The sequence below is a fragment of the Oryzias latipes genome, chromosome 19, assembly GCF_053564925.1.
Source record: "Oryzias latipes strain Hd-rR chromosome 19, Olatipes_Hd-rR_3.1".
Lineage (NCBI taxonomy): Eukaryota > Metazoa > Chordata > Actinopteri > Beloniformes > Adrianichthyidae > Oryzias > Oryzias latipes.
The window spans coordinates 21,872,204-21,886,807 of record NC_136255.1 but is presented as its reverse complement, the minus strand read 5'-3'; the positions used below and the strand labels follow the sequence as shown (position 1 = coordinate 21,886,807).

At 37.8% G+C, this 14,604-nt stretch overlaps 1 protein-coding gene across 1 annotated transcript in view; it reads right to left on the bottom strand.

Moving 5' to 3' along the window:
* Positions 1-12,711, bottom strand: part of gfra1b (gdnf family receptor alpha 1b) — a 29,129-nt gene extending 16,418 nt beyond the window's left edge. The window contains exons 1-3 of the mRNA XM_004080268.5: positions 12,195-12,711; positions 11,659-11,955; positions 9,194-9,277 (exon numbers count right to left, since the gene is read on the bottom strand). Of these exons, the coding sequence (XP_004080316.1) occupies positions 9,194-9,277; positions 11,659-11,955; positions 12,195-12,231 (418 nt within the window). The 5' untranslated portion in view covers positions 12,232-12,711. The remainder of the gene's footprint in view (positions 1-9,193; positions 9,278-11,658; positions 11,956-12,194) is intronic.
* Between the last annotated feature and the right edge of the window lie 1,893 nt (positions 12,712-14,604).

Genomic DNA, 14,604 nt, shown 5'->3' with positions numbered 1-14,604 from the left:
ACAATGAGCCCAAACACACCGCCAGGCTGTGTAAGGGCTATCTGACCAAGAAGGAGAGTGATGGGGTGCTGCGCCAGATGACCTGGCCTCCACAGTCACCGGACCTGAACCAAAACCAGACGGTTTGGGGTGAGCCGGACCACAGAGTGAAGGCAAAAGGGCCAACAAGTGCTGAGCATATCTGGGAACTCCCTCAACACTGTTGGAAGACCATTTCAGGTGACTACCTCTTAAAGCTCATCAAGAGAATGCCAAGAGTGTGCAAAGCAGTAATCAAACCAAAAGGTGGCTACTATGAAGAACCTAGAATATTACATATTTTCAGTTGTTTCACACTTTTTTGTTATGTATATAATTCCACATGTGTAAATTCATAGTTTTGATGTCTTCAGTGTGAATCTACAATTTTCATAGTCATGAAAATAAAGAAAACTCTGAATGAGAAGGTGTGTCCTAACTGTTGGTCTGTACTGTACAAATACATGTTTATTTCATCAAAGTGGAAAAAAAGTTGTTTGAGAGAAAAGTGTAAAACTTTTTTTTTTTTTGTGACGCCTTCTAAATGATTCAAAGGAAACTGTATTCCTTTCAATTTAGTGGACTTTAAAACAGCCGCTGCAGATACTGTTTGAAAACACATGTTTCTCTGAGCGTGCTGCCATGCGCTGCAGCTTATTAGCATTTGAATGTTGCTCCTCTGCAGAACTGCGTTTTCACAATTATCTGTCATTGTACACGTTTGCACATTTTGCAGCCCGGGTGTGGTTCCCCACTGATGGAGTCATTTGACGCCCGTCTTAAAGCACTCTCCAATGTTCCCTGCAGCACACTGTGTTTGATTTTCTTATCTCAATGCTATGATTAGACACTGACTGCATTTGCATACTCACTTGGCTCCCTGCACACCGCCTGTCATGGCTTAGCCATCGGGTATATTCATCTTGGTGAGGAAGTTCTGTTTTTCCAGGCATTTAGCGGCGCCTTCTTCCTCTAGCAGCATTCGTATGTGTCAGGGCGGCTCAGACTGCTGAAAGTAAGTGATTCCAAATCAATATCCGGTGTATGTGTGTTTCTGTGCATGTAAATGTAATTGAGGAAAAGTCCTATTTGCTCAATGGCATTCTTGGCAGAACTCATCTAAAATGTTTTTGCTTTGCATGAATTAGCAGGAATGTACATACATTTACATTCCACTGTCAACCCATGCAAATATTTTAAAGAATTCCTGCCAAGATTATTATGGACCACATAGCACTTTACATGTAGAGGTGTACTTTTTTAAACAATTTTAGACTATAAATAAGTAAAAGTCATCAACCAGTCATTAAAAAGTAAAAGCAGTGTTTAAACCAGACAGATATTTATTTATTTTTTCCAGCAGGGGTGTGTGGTCACGGGAGGAAGGTGAGGCTCACCTTTTATCATCCTCACCTGCCATCATTAGATGTACACTCATAATAAAATAAATCCCAGATTAAAGCACTAATCTGTAATCTATTAATTCAATTTAAATTTATGCTTCTAATCATTTAATAAATTTTTATGCTCACATTTGCGGTATTTTGACAATTTCCTGTTCAATTACAGCGAAGGTGGCAAAGTGAGGTAACATCGAGCTCTGCCTCACTTGAGATTGCGCAATCCGATGCAAACGCATTGTGTGCCTTAACCCTTGTGCTGTCTTAGATGACCCCACCCTTACTTTGACGTGTTCTCCCTACCATGACAAAGGTGGATAAAGGTGGAAAGATTTCATGTAATCCATGGACACCAGTGAAGATCACAAATCATTGAAGAAAAAAGTTTCAGAGCACTGTCTAGTGGGTCTAGATGACCCAACTCCCAACGTTAAAGTGCCTAGGATAGAACAAGGGTTAAGCTTCCTCAGTGTGTGCTAACAATGTTCTAGTCTGCCGGCAGCATCCGGCAATCTAGAAAACTTTATTGTTCAGTAGCGAGGTATTTATCTCTGAGTCACCCTGGTTGAATTTTTGGTTAAAGATCCATTTTAGGTCAGTAAATCTGATTCTTCAAAATGAACCAAAATTGACTGCGAATTGTATCGTCAACCACAGATTATAGTATTGATCAGATTTTTAAATGAATCACTACACCCTCCCAAAAACGGTTAAAAACATGTCTATTGGGTAAGAAGTTGAATTCTGTCTATAATATTTGGAGGGCCTGACAGTTTACTTTTTCATGTTTTTTCTCATGCAAACATGACAATTTCTAAAAGAAACTCGTATTAAAAAAATTACTTTGTTGTGATTGGAATAGGTGGGTTTTGAGGCGCATCAAAATTGACATATTTTGCCAAACTGCAATCGAAACACTATTTCAAATTAAATGAGTCACATGACCAACAACCGGATGGTGATGCTGTTCTTGGTAGGAACTGGCTGTCTTGGTTTCTGCACAGCAGGCGCCACTATAGGTCCCACACTATCACACAGCTCATCAGAGGTTGTGAGCGTGTCATGTGGAATTGTTGGATCCACAGCTCCTCTGTAAAATCATCAACCATCCCACGTGTGAGGAGCTCGCCACTCCATGGTCAGAATAAGACGCCGACGTCTCCTTTGATAGATGATGATGAGCGCTAGTGCCGTGGCAGAAATTTGAATGTATCTGCTGTAAATCAAGTTATTGTTCACATCCATCGCCGTTTTTTTGAATGACTTATCACAATAGTTGGTTTGTGTTTATTCACATGATTATGATTTAATGGAATAAGTGTAATTGCAAAATTTTGTTTTTTTTTAACATTTCTGGAATTTCTATAAAGTTTTACACTTATGTGTGATGGAAGCACAGCTTCTAACTGTTTAACCAAAATTATATTGAAATTAACTGAAAAACTACGGTTAAAAGATGCAAAGCGAAAAAAAAGGATCAAGATTTTTTCAAGAATAATTTACTTTAAAAACCTGTAAATTGAAGAGCTGTTTTTGTGAGAAAATCTGAGCTTGAATCAAAACTATCAAGTTTACTTGCGTGAAAAAAGGGGGCACCGAGAAAAATCTGAATTCTTTTTTGGATATCAACATGGGCAAACATTTTATCAACTCAAAGGACAAATTCTCTCAAGACCAATAGCTGTCGGACATTTAAAGTTGAATTGTGCCATCCCCTGATGGACAGCAGCGGCTGCTAAGCGGAAGCGTCTCATGCACGCCGTTCACAGGCAGAAGATGAGCGCAGCTGAAGATGAATGTGTCGCTTCTGGCATCTTAATGCACTGAAATATTCTTGTGACCCCTTGCAATGACAAATCGCCACGTCAAACTTCATTTTTTGTTCACTGGACTGAATCTGCAGACAGACAGCTGATGGTATGGGATGACAGATCAGAGGAAGAAATGGGAGAATCAGGGAGAAGTTTCATCTTTGAACAGCTGCTGTAACTACAAATATCCTAACAAATGTAAGTTTACAAGAAAAATAAAGCTTGAAGACTAGATTTAAGGCCAAGAAAATGTCCTAATTTAAGAGTATTTTACATGTGGCCACTGTTTTTTTCTTGGAATAAATCATTAACACTGATATTTACTTAAAATACTTGACCATTTCTTTTAAAATGAATAGATTTTTTTTACAAGATAAGATAATATAATATAAGATAAGATTAAAATATCAGAATACTGTAAGTCTGTACAGTTCCAAAAATAAATATCTACAAAATCTTAGAAGTGCCTTCCAAATTGTCAAAAAGAGGAAATTCTTTGTTTTTCAATGAAACTCATGAATGATATTGTCCCTCGGGGATCTTTGGATCACTGACATCAATCTCAGACACCTGCGATAATTAGTTTGCTAGGTGAGTTCAATTAAAGGAAATATGACTACAGAAATATGTTCCACATTATTAAGCAGACCAGCATCTTCCAGCAATATGGGAAAGAGGAATGATAAAGGATATTTCGACAAAACCTCAGCGTGATCATCGTCCTATTAAGTGATTTGTGGCTGATTGAAGGCAGAATGAAGAAGGTTTGTGCCAGACAAATACATCCGATTTAGAGAGCAGCTGCTAAAATACAATTACAAAGCTGCAAGCACATATTTGAAGCTGCTGGTGGTACGCAACCCAGGATGGTCCAGACAGTTGGAGTAGCAGGTGGCTGGTGGATGACCACCATGTCCCAACAAGGCTGCGATGTCAACAAGGAGGTGGTGGAGTCATGGTTTGGGCCGGAATCGTGGGAAGGGAGCTGGTCGGTCCCCTGAGGGTCCCTGAAGGTGTGAAATGACCTCTGAAAAGTATGTGGAGTTTCTGACTGACCACTATCTTCCATGAAACAAAAAAGATCAGCACTTTCTGTAACCAAATCATCTTTATGCATGACAATGAACCATATCATGCTGCATGGAATACCTCTGCATCATTGGCTGCTATGGCCATAAAACGATACAAACTGATGGTGTGGCACCCATCCTCCTCTGACCTCAACCCTATTGAGAGCCTTTGGAGCATCCTCTAGCAAAATATCTATGAGGGTGGTAGGCAGTTTACATCCAAACAGCAGCACTGGGAGGCTATTCTGACATCCTGCAAAGAAATTCAGGCAGAAACTCTCCAAAAACTCAAAAGTTCAATGGATGCAAGAATTGTGAAGCTGCTACAAAATAAGGGCTCCTATGCTCAAATGGAACTTGACCTATTAAGATGATTTTAATTGGAATAGCTTTGATTTCAGTAACTATGACCCCCTAATGACCATTTTCATTTCCTAAGAATATATCAAATGTTGTGGAATTCTGTTGTGTGTAAAAATGTAGAACAGTGCATTTGAAGATTTTAATGTTTGAAAAAAAAAACCTGCTATCTTTAGGATATTTGTTCAATAACATTAAATACTCTAATGATTAGCGACTTATGCTGAGGATAAATACTGATTTACATTCAGTATTTAGAAAAATCATATAAAATAGCATTTGCATAATAATTTGGAACGGACTGCTTCAAATTACATTTAGTGACAAGAAAATATTAATCTATAAGTTTGAACTTGACTGAAATTGATGACCAAAAGCTTGAAACTTGTTGGAATTTTAAAAAGTATTTTTTTATAAAAGTCTTCAAGAAATTTTACATTCTGTCACCATCTGGACACTAGCAAGTACGTCATTACTACTGAAATTTTTTTTAAACGGCTACTTGTTGTAATAAAATCTTCAAATGGAGTCTTCCTTCAGCTGACGCAGCTGTATTAAGTTGCATCTCAGAAAGGCCCTTTCACGGATTGATCAACTTTATTGATTTCTAAATGTCGTCGCATTTAATTTTAGCCGTTCCTGAGGAGCGTACCGGTAGTTAATGGCCTTGGAGTCACATTGAATTATTAATGTTAATAACAAGTCATTAATCAAAATGAACAGGGGACACTGATAGATCAACTGGGGGAGTGTGAAAATAAATGTTGGTGTTGTTTCTGATGGAAGCTTTGGCCTCATGTCAAACCCAAATGGAATGCTGTGAATCCTGTGGTTTCCTTTGGGGATGAGCTGATGTGGGAGATGTCCTGAGACTATCACTGTATGTGAAATTCAATCTGATGTCTTAAATAATGATGTCAATCTATATATTGATTTGAATTACAGGGTTTGAGGGGAAGTTGATGCAGTCATGTAAAAAAAAAAAAAAAACTGATGTGATTCCAGAAAACAACATTAAAGACCCACTTTGAAGAAAACTACATGTTCTCATGACATGATGATGGAGGACATACAATAACAAATTCTGTTTAATACTGAGTTTACATTTATTCAAATTACTGTGAATCAGGAGCAGATGAAAAAATGTTGTATGAAAAAGTGTATATGTGATGTAGAAAATATTCCACAAGCTCCAGGCTTGGGAAGGGGGGCGGGGTTGCTTCGGGCCAAAATTGGCATAATAGTCATTAAAAGTCCAACGCTTTGCTATATATACAAAGATTATCAGAGTGGGACTTTAAAAGTTGAATGAAACTAACCTTTCTTGGGAAGAATTTATCCAATTTCTGGTTTAAAAAAAAAAAAAAATGTCTTATTCCAAAAAAAGTTTTTTTTCAAACAATATTGCATTTAATTCACATTGGGAGTGTAAAAAAAACACTTGTAGATTGATTACCCTACCTAAGATTTTAATCTTAAAACTAGTTGTAGATTTTGATCTTAGATCTAAACAACAGGAAGTGTAAAACTATCCAACTTGTTTTAAGAAACACACGCCTTTTCCTTCTTTTTTAGTTGGTAAATAAAAAAATGGCTCATTCCATACACAAAACAAGAAAAATAAAGCTTGAAGGATAGATTTAAGGCCAAGAAAATCTCCTAATTTTAGAATATTTTACATGCAGCCACTGTTTTCGTCTTGGAATAAATCATTCACACACTGATATCATCCGAAGAACTTATACAACATGAACAGACGTTTTTTACTACAATAAAATCAGCAGCATTATATTTGATCAAAACAAAGACACTGTTTTTGAAATTGTCTGGACAGGATGATGCATAATCAAGCATGTTTTCAGCATTTATAAACTTAGTGGTTTAAGAAAGAATAATTTCATAAGCAGGAAAGTGTCTGTTAAAACACAGTGTTAATAAACCTTCATAAATCAGTGATTCAATACAGGGTTTTCAACAAAAATGTTTTTTTTAGTCCAAAGGTAGGGGTGGTTTTGTTTGCAGAAATGATAATTAGAGACTTTTCACAGACCATATTTGTATTTGTCACTGTGCGACCTTTCTTTAAACAATGTGACCTCTGAAACGGGACCCAACCCCAGGCGTCTTCTGCTTCCTCTCCAATGCCATTGGGATTTTCTTTGACTTTTTTCTCTACGTTTTTATTCGTATTTGAACAAATAAAACAATGAATAACTCAACATTGACTGGGCCTTTTGAGTTTTCCTCAAACTCTACATCAAACCAACACTCCTATCAGTGATTCTAATCAGGGAAGGACCATTCTCACCACCACAGACCACTTTCTGTGGCTCAAGTTTCACAACTTTTCAGCCAAAATGTTTTTCCCCACTGTAATAATAAGAATTACTCTTTCTAATGTCCAATCACATTTTTGCCATTACCTCTGAAAAAAGCTCACTAATCAAAGGAAACTAATTGATAAAGATTTCACATCTCCTATTTAGAAAGTTTAAATATTTGACCAGAAATTGTTTGTACTTCTCTTTGCTCTACACCTTTCCAAGCTTTTCTCAAAATCAGCACAGTCCACAATTTGTGCTCTCAATAAAAGCTCAAAATGAGAACGTTATCAATAAAATGAGTCAAAATAACTTTGCTCCACAGTCTTGGCAATAGAAAAACTTGACTAAACGCTAAAAAAAACCTCAGATGTAAGAAATGTTCATAAGACATTGAAATGCATTTTATAAAACTGAATGTCTTCATCACATGGAGAAGCCACATTAAATCCTTGTTTTTAGCATTTTTAGAGTTTACAGTTTTGATTTACAGTATGTTCCAAGAATAAGTGCTAGTTTTACATTTTATGAGGATTTATCAAGATGGACCAACTTGCAGAAAGATTCAGATTTATTCTAAAATGAGTCATTTTGTCTTACTACACTGGTCTTTTGTCACTGTAATCAAAATAATCAACGATTAGGTACACAAAAGCTCAAGCAATAACTTATTTTTGACCTGCATAACATGCAATTTCAAGTAATTTAATCTAAAAGTTGCTTTTGAACTTACTTTCCCTTTTTAAATGCTTGTGTGAAAACGCCTTGTTTCTCGATTTTAATATCTTAAAGAGGCTTCCTGTTAAGTAAAAATTAAACAAACTTTTCTTTTTTTTGCACATGCAGACTCTTACTTAATCTTTTTTCACTTTGAGTAAAGAAAAAAATAATTTTTCTATTTATTTTTAGGATAAAGTTGTGTTTTCATAGAAAAAGTAAAGCAGGTTTGGAGCAAAACGTTGTTGGAAAGTAACTCTGCAGATCATTTTTTAAAGAAATGTACATATACATATATTTTGTTCTATCCAGCCATAACAGACAGATGTTGTCTGCATGAACACAAGTCAGTGTTAACTCCCTATATGGGTTGTTTTTGTCAGGCAAACAAAACAAGAAGCATCACATCCCTGCAGCCGACCCACGAGATCCAGTAAAGGCCACTTCATCCCGACTCACTACAGATGAGCTGTGCTGCTGCCCCGGGCCTGGCTTAGTTTCAGGCAGGAATGAGGTCACTTATGGTAAATGGAGTTCTGATATCTGAACATTAAATCATTCATATTCCCCCGGAGGGCCCTGTAGCTGTTGACACACAGCTTTTGGATAAAATGGCTCCTCAGCTGGGGCTCCATTTCTGCATCGCAATTCATCTTACGCAATCCAGGTAATGACGGACGCTTCTCGTCAAAGCCGGAAAGCCCTGATTACTGCAGTTTGGGGATATTTATGGAGTGGGACACATTTATGTGTTTGAAAGTGGACTCATCCACGGTGAGAGTCAGAAATAAAGAGTCAGGGAGGAAGGAAGACACATAAATGACCATTTTCAACCCCTCTCCTCTGAAATAGTAGCCAGTTGAGCAGCCGGCCCTCTTCAGCCAGAGAGCGCCGCTTGTTTTATCAGTCCCACTAAACGCAGACAGATGGTTAATTGCTCTTCTGTGAGAACGAGTCTGCGGGATCTCAGCAGATCTAAATCCAGCCCAGACTAAGTGGATGCTCCCCAGTCGAATTCTGACATCCGTGGGCACGTGTGGCATTTATCTTGACAATGGCAGACCAACCCTGTTGTTTCAAATCCAGGCATTCAGCCCTAACACGCTCCTGGAGCTCAGACAAAACAAACCCTCCTCTAAAAGGATGATTAATTCTAAACTAGCACATAAATCATATGTTCTGCAGCAGAACCGCGCTGATGGAAAAACACGCAGACCTCTCATCATTGCTTTGAGGGCTGAAAGTAAAATAAACTAAATGACTCTGCTTTGTTTACTGTGGGTCACAGTGGCAGATAAAAGCTTTTGTGATGGATAATGGCCGCTGAGAGCTGCAGCCTTAAACCAGACGGCGATGGAAAAGAGCGGCTGTCAAAAAACTGTGACAGATCTGTTCCAGTGATGTGGTGACTGAGAAATATCCGTCATGTATACAGGGACTTAACACAGCCAAGTGTTCCAACTGGAACTTTTAGGGAACATTAGGAGAACTCTTACCAGCTATGATGGGAGCCAAGCGGAAGATGTCTGAGAGCCGGCTATTGACTGGCTCGTACGGGGAGTATTCCAGTAAATCATTACCTGCAGGGCAAAACACAAACTGTCAACAACGATTGCTTAAAGTCCTCCATGTGTCTGTTTTAGCGGAGCTGGTAAAGGCCGTGTCAAACAGCCACTCCGCATTTTGCACAGGTGAAAGTTGCTCACACCTGAATAAACCTGGAAAAAGTGAGATTTTCAGAGATGTGTCACAAATGAACCACGTTATAAACCACAGAGGAAGTATGAATAAAACACATGAAGAACACGTAAATCAACGTAGAACATGAACCGTGCGTAATTATTGCACTTTTTTATTTGCATTTCATTAGTGAATTGTGCGTCAATTACATCATTTAAACGTGAAATGGGCGCCGAATACGGGATATAAAAGTTACAGCGGTGCGTTGGACATGGAACGGTCATGGAAAGCCACAAACATGCGAATGCATCTTTCAAAAATCACACAACTGTGTGATTACAATAATAAATAAACTACAAAATAATTGTGTATAAACTACATTCAATACGCGTAAACTGCACAATTCTCAACTGAAAAATAATTTTAAACAGCTCAAAACCAAATTCACTTAAAGACCTGTCAGCCGAAACCCTCGACGGACATCGATGAATGACTACAAAAGAAACACTTATGAAATCCAGACATCACGGATGGATTATGAAAGACCAAAACTTCATATGTGGAAAATGTGCAAAATGTACGTAGTTGGCTGTGTGACACGGCATTTAGGTTGGTGTTTCAGACAAATGGTGCATTTTGTGGTAAAATTAAAAATGGCGGCCAATTGTAAAAATGGCAGCCATTTGTAAAGATGGCGGCGAAACACTCAATTGTGACAAAAGTATCTGATGTTTGTTGCCCCAGTCTCAACAACATGGGTTGTTCAAAATGCAGTCTTTTAACTTGAGGGGTACCTTCAGAATACTGTTATTTGCATTTTTCAAAATCTTGGATTGTCTTGTGGCTAAAGTGCTTTTCTGAGGGAGTGGATCCTAAGGCCTGTCCCAGAAAATGCAGGATTATTTTAATCACCTGCTCCACTATTTGAAATGATCAAAATGATGTGAGACGATGCTGTCTGATGATACAGCACTGTGATTATTGTATTGTTATTATTTTATTGCTGATATCTTCTTTAAATTTGCACAATGCAAAAACAAAAAAAAATTCTCATCATTATTTTGCCATTCATTTGCCTCATGAGATTCAGTTTTTGCGTTGTATATACAGTTATACTGCTGTATAAGGATTTAACATGGGATTACAGCAGGAATCTTCTGTTTTGGAGACAAAAACACAGAAAAGGACAGCATGATGTCAATGTCACATAAATAGATACAGTTGGAGAACTGCATCTATCCCTCTATTTGTTTATTATTTATATTTTTGATATTAAAGTTGCTTTTTACTGCATTTTGGTCAACTAAGGTGTGCAAAATGTGTTCTGTTTTCCAAAAGAGATCTTTTTTCTACTTGACTAGAACTCAACAAATTAAAGCAATTTTATATAAAAAAAATTAAATTTGTAGTGGCTTAAAAAACAGGAATGTCTTGGTGATTAGTACTTTCAAATTAAAACTTAAAGAATTGTGGATTTTCCTACTGTAGATGTTAGTGGTTAGCTATGTAATGTTTTTGTATTTTTTCAGTTATTTTTTGTCAATTTTACAATATACATGTGATGTGAGTATGACACTGTTAAGTTTATATCTCCAAAAAAATGACTAAACAAATGCATTTTAACCTGCAAATTAAAATTGTTTGTTTGCATTGTCATTGTTTTTAATAAGAAATAGGACATTGCACTCATGATCAAATCCACAAAATTGGCATGCATGCATCAGTAACATGTCTAAAATCTGCCAGGTATGAGTCAGGCGAAGGTACCTTCCAAAAATCTGTCACGGAAAAAGGATTAATGCAGAAAAGTCAGACTTTAAAGGATCACAGTTTAGGTTTCTCCACATTTTTAATAACACGCTGCAAAGCTGCACATGCTGGGCTGCAAAAAAGACAATCCTGGTTATCCAAATTGAAGAATGGGTCTTTAAAAAATCTAATTTTACACACAAGTATGGTAAAATATTCACTTTTTATGGATTTTTGTCTGTGTTTCAAATATTTTTTAACTCAATCAATTTAAGAATTAGTCAATAAGTTACAGTTTATGATAAAAAAAAAAGTGTCCGATTCTTTGACTTTTGCACTTCATTTTGCCTTAAAACAACAGTTTTATGAAAGTCTGTGATCAATTCATTAAATTTACATTTTTCCAACTTCCAGCATAGATAAAATCAAGACAAGGGCTAAGCCTGCATACTTGTAGAACATGTTAAATATTTTGGTTGATTAAATTCAGTTTGTTCTTCCACAGGGAGTGAATAGAGAGAGTCAAACCTACCATGCAAGCTCTGAAACAAGCTCCAAAAGATCCTTAGGCAGTTCTTCTCCTTCTTCATGCCTCTCCTGCACCTGCAGTTGTACAGGGGGCTCTGCTTCATGGCATCTATGGCGCTCAGGCATTCACCCTGCGCCTCGGGACCGGTGACCGCGCTGAAGTTGCTCTCCCTCCCCTTTACGCACTGCCTCATCGTCCGGTACTTGGTGCTGCACGCGTTCTCCTTCAGGCATTGTTTGCTGGCCTTTACGCAGTCCAGCCGAGGGGAGCCGTGGTCATCCTTCAAGGTGAACACCGAATCTACAATCAAGACAAGTCCTTTGCGTTAGTTAAGACCCATTCACGCGCGATTTTGTGCGTAAATCCTACATTTTGTTTTGGAGAATAATTATACACGCACAAATGTGATATGATGATTTCTGACTTTCTTTTGTGATCAGGACAATTGCTGCTATAAGGAAAATAAAGTTTATTGAAATGGAACCAAAATACGCCCTTTAAACCCAAGATGCCCTTGGAAATCAAAGGGATTCACTTACCCGTGAAGGACAAAATGATGACAAAAGTTAAAATCATTGCGCCCCCAAATGAACAGGTGTTTTCCCAGTTAAAGCAAACTTGTCAGACTGGTCCACTCTTCCTCGCGCTGCATATTTGAGGTCTCAGGTGAAGATGCATTCTGCGCAGCTGACACTGACAAATCCACGCGTCCTCCAGCAGCTGAAACCGCGCTGCACTTTTTGGATGATGGACAAAGCGGATGGGGAAACATGAGGCAGCGCGCCTTCAGGCTGACTGTCCCCACTTCTCTTTATTCCTCTGCTTTGCCGCGTAATCCGACAGTGTCCGGATGTCTCTGAGTGATGAAACTTAAAAAAAAAAAAAAAGGGAAAAACACTCGGAAATTTTTCAAGGAAGTTTAATATTTTGGAGCAAAAATTGAGTCGAGAGGGGAATAATTCAATGTTCCAAAACCTGAAAAATACATTCCGCGAAGCAGATGAAGGAGACTCTGCGCAGTTTGATCAGAACTGTCCAACAGTGTGGTGAGAACTCGGAGCAGAGAAGCGCAAGGTGCAGCGCACGGGGGCTGTGACGTCATGCGCGCAATGATCATGAAATAGAGCCAATTAACAACAGTAATGATCTAAAAACAGCCAAATGGTGGATTTAAAAACAGAGAGCGTGTCAAAGAGGGTTTAAACTCCAGAGTCCACTCATTGACTCCACAGAAAATCAACATTTTAAGTCAATAATAGCTAATTAACAAACCCACAGAGCGCCATGGCTGCTGCTACCTGAGAGAGCTTACATCCTCAATGAGCTGATTTACAGCATTTTTTTTTATTTATTCATTTCGTAAAATCTGAAGATTGTTGTTCATTTTCATCCTTAATCTATGTGAAAACACAAACAGGAAGACAACAAATTGATGGTAATCAAGTTTTCCCATTGATTTTTTTCCGTTTTTTTCTGATGAAAAGTATGTTTTTGGTGTTTTTAGCATAAGATTTTCTAATGATGGAGAAAAATTAGGCCAAAAATTACATTTTTGACTGTTTCTTTATTTTAATACTTGTGAATCAGGAGCAGATAAAAACACATAGTTTGAAAATGATTGTATTTGTGATATAAAAAATAGGCTGGGCATGCTCTTATGGCAACAGGAAGGAGAAGTTGGCGTGGTTGCTCTGCACCAACTGTCACGCCCACTCCTCAGAGGTGATTTTCTAATGAACTCCTGCCGCCCTGTAGAAACTACGTCCTAGAAATAGGTTTATTGGTTGTGACTAAAAACGTAATCTCTCATAATTAATCAATTAAAAGACCACTTATTTTTTTTTACAAAAAGATGATCTTATTGGGACTCTAACCCACTCAGCCCAGAAGATGTCACTGCAACTGTGACAATATTTTAAGAACTGAGGTTTTTCACTTTACTTTTAGTAAAGAAAATGGCAAAAAGGGCTTAAAATTGCCAGTAGGCTGGTATTTGTATCTGGAAAAACTATTAAAGATTTACAAAATATTATATTGCGAAATCTCTGCTTACAAAAAAAAGATTAGCGTTTATTTGAACCATTGACTCCATGTGTGAACTGGACTGAGTGACCCCTCCCTCCTGGTGTTCCAAACAGGAAGTACCCGGTGGTTACCAAAAAGCCAAAGTCTTGTCGACATATATTGAGAAATAAACAGCTATTACTCAGTCATTCTATTTGTTCGAATAACTGTTCTGGTGTGCTACCTTTTTTTTAAACTTTTTTTTTTCTATGGATATTTTTTCTGTGGTGAAAGTTATTCAAGTTATGAACTGATCAATCAGGTGCTTCAATAAGTGTTGAGGTAACTCAACTGGGTAACTGAAATTATTTCATTTTGTTGGAGCTGAAAGAAGTGATAAAAGTCACATAGGAAGAGTGTGCTGTGTGACTTTTAGGAAAAAGGTGAAACGAGCTTTGGGAGATCAGGAACTTTTTCAGATAACTGGAGAGCTACACCTAAAGTGATCATAGAGTCTGAGACGAAGGTACTCAGTGTGTCATCAGTATGAGGAAAGGAGAGATGGGTCTGTACAGATGGACAGATGGAAGGATGTACAGCAAGTTTGGAGGATCAAGGAGAGAAATGGAAATATATTGACAGTTTCCACTAGTGTGATGGAAAGATGGAAGAGCTGATGAATGAGGAAAATGTTGGAGAGCACAGAGGAGAAGAGGTGGATGTTGTGGAGGAGGAAGTAGAAAATATCAGTAAGGATGAAGCATTAGAGGCAAAGAAGAGTCCTGACAAATTAGGGCCACAGCCAATATGTACATTTTGGGCAACTTCCACCTAATTTCTGATACATGCGTGATACATAATTCATAAATGTTTCTTGCATTCGTCATTTGTCGATGTGCACAGATCTACGTCGAGGGTTTTGGACGATTGGTCTTTATGTGAATT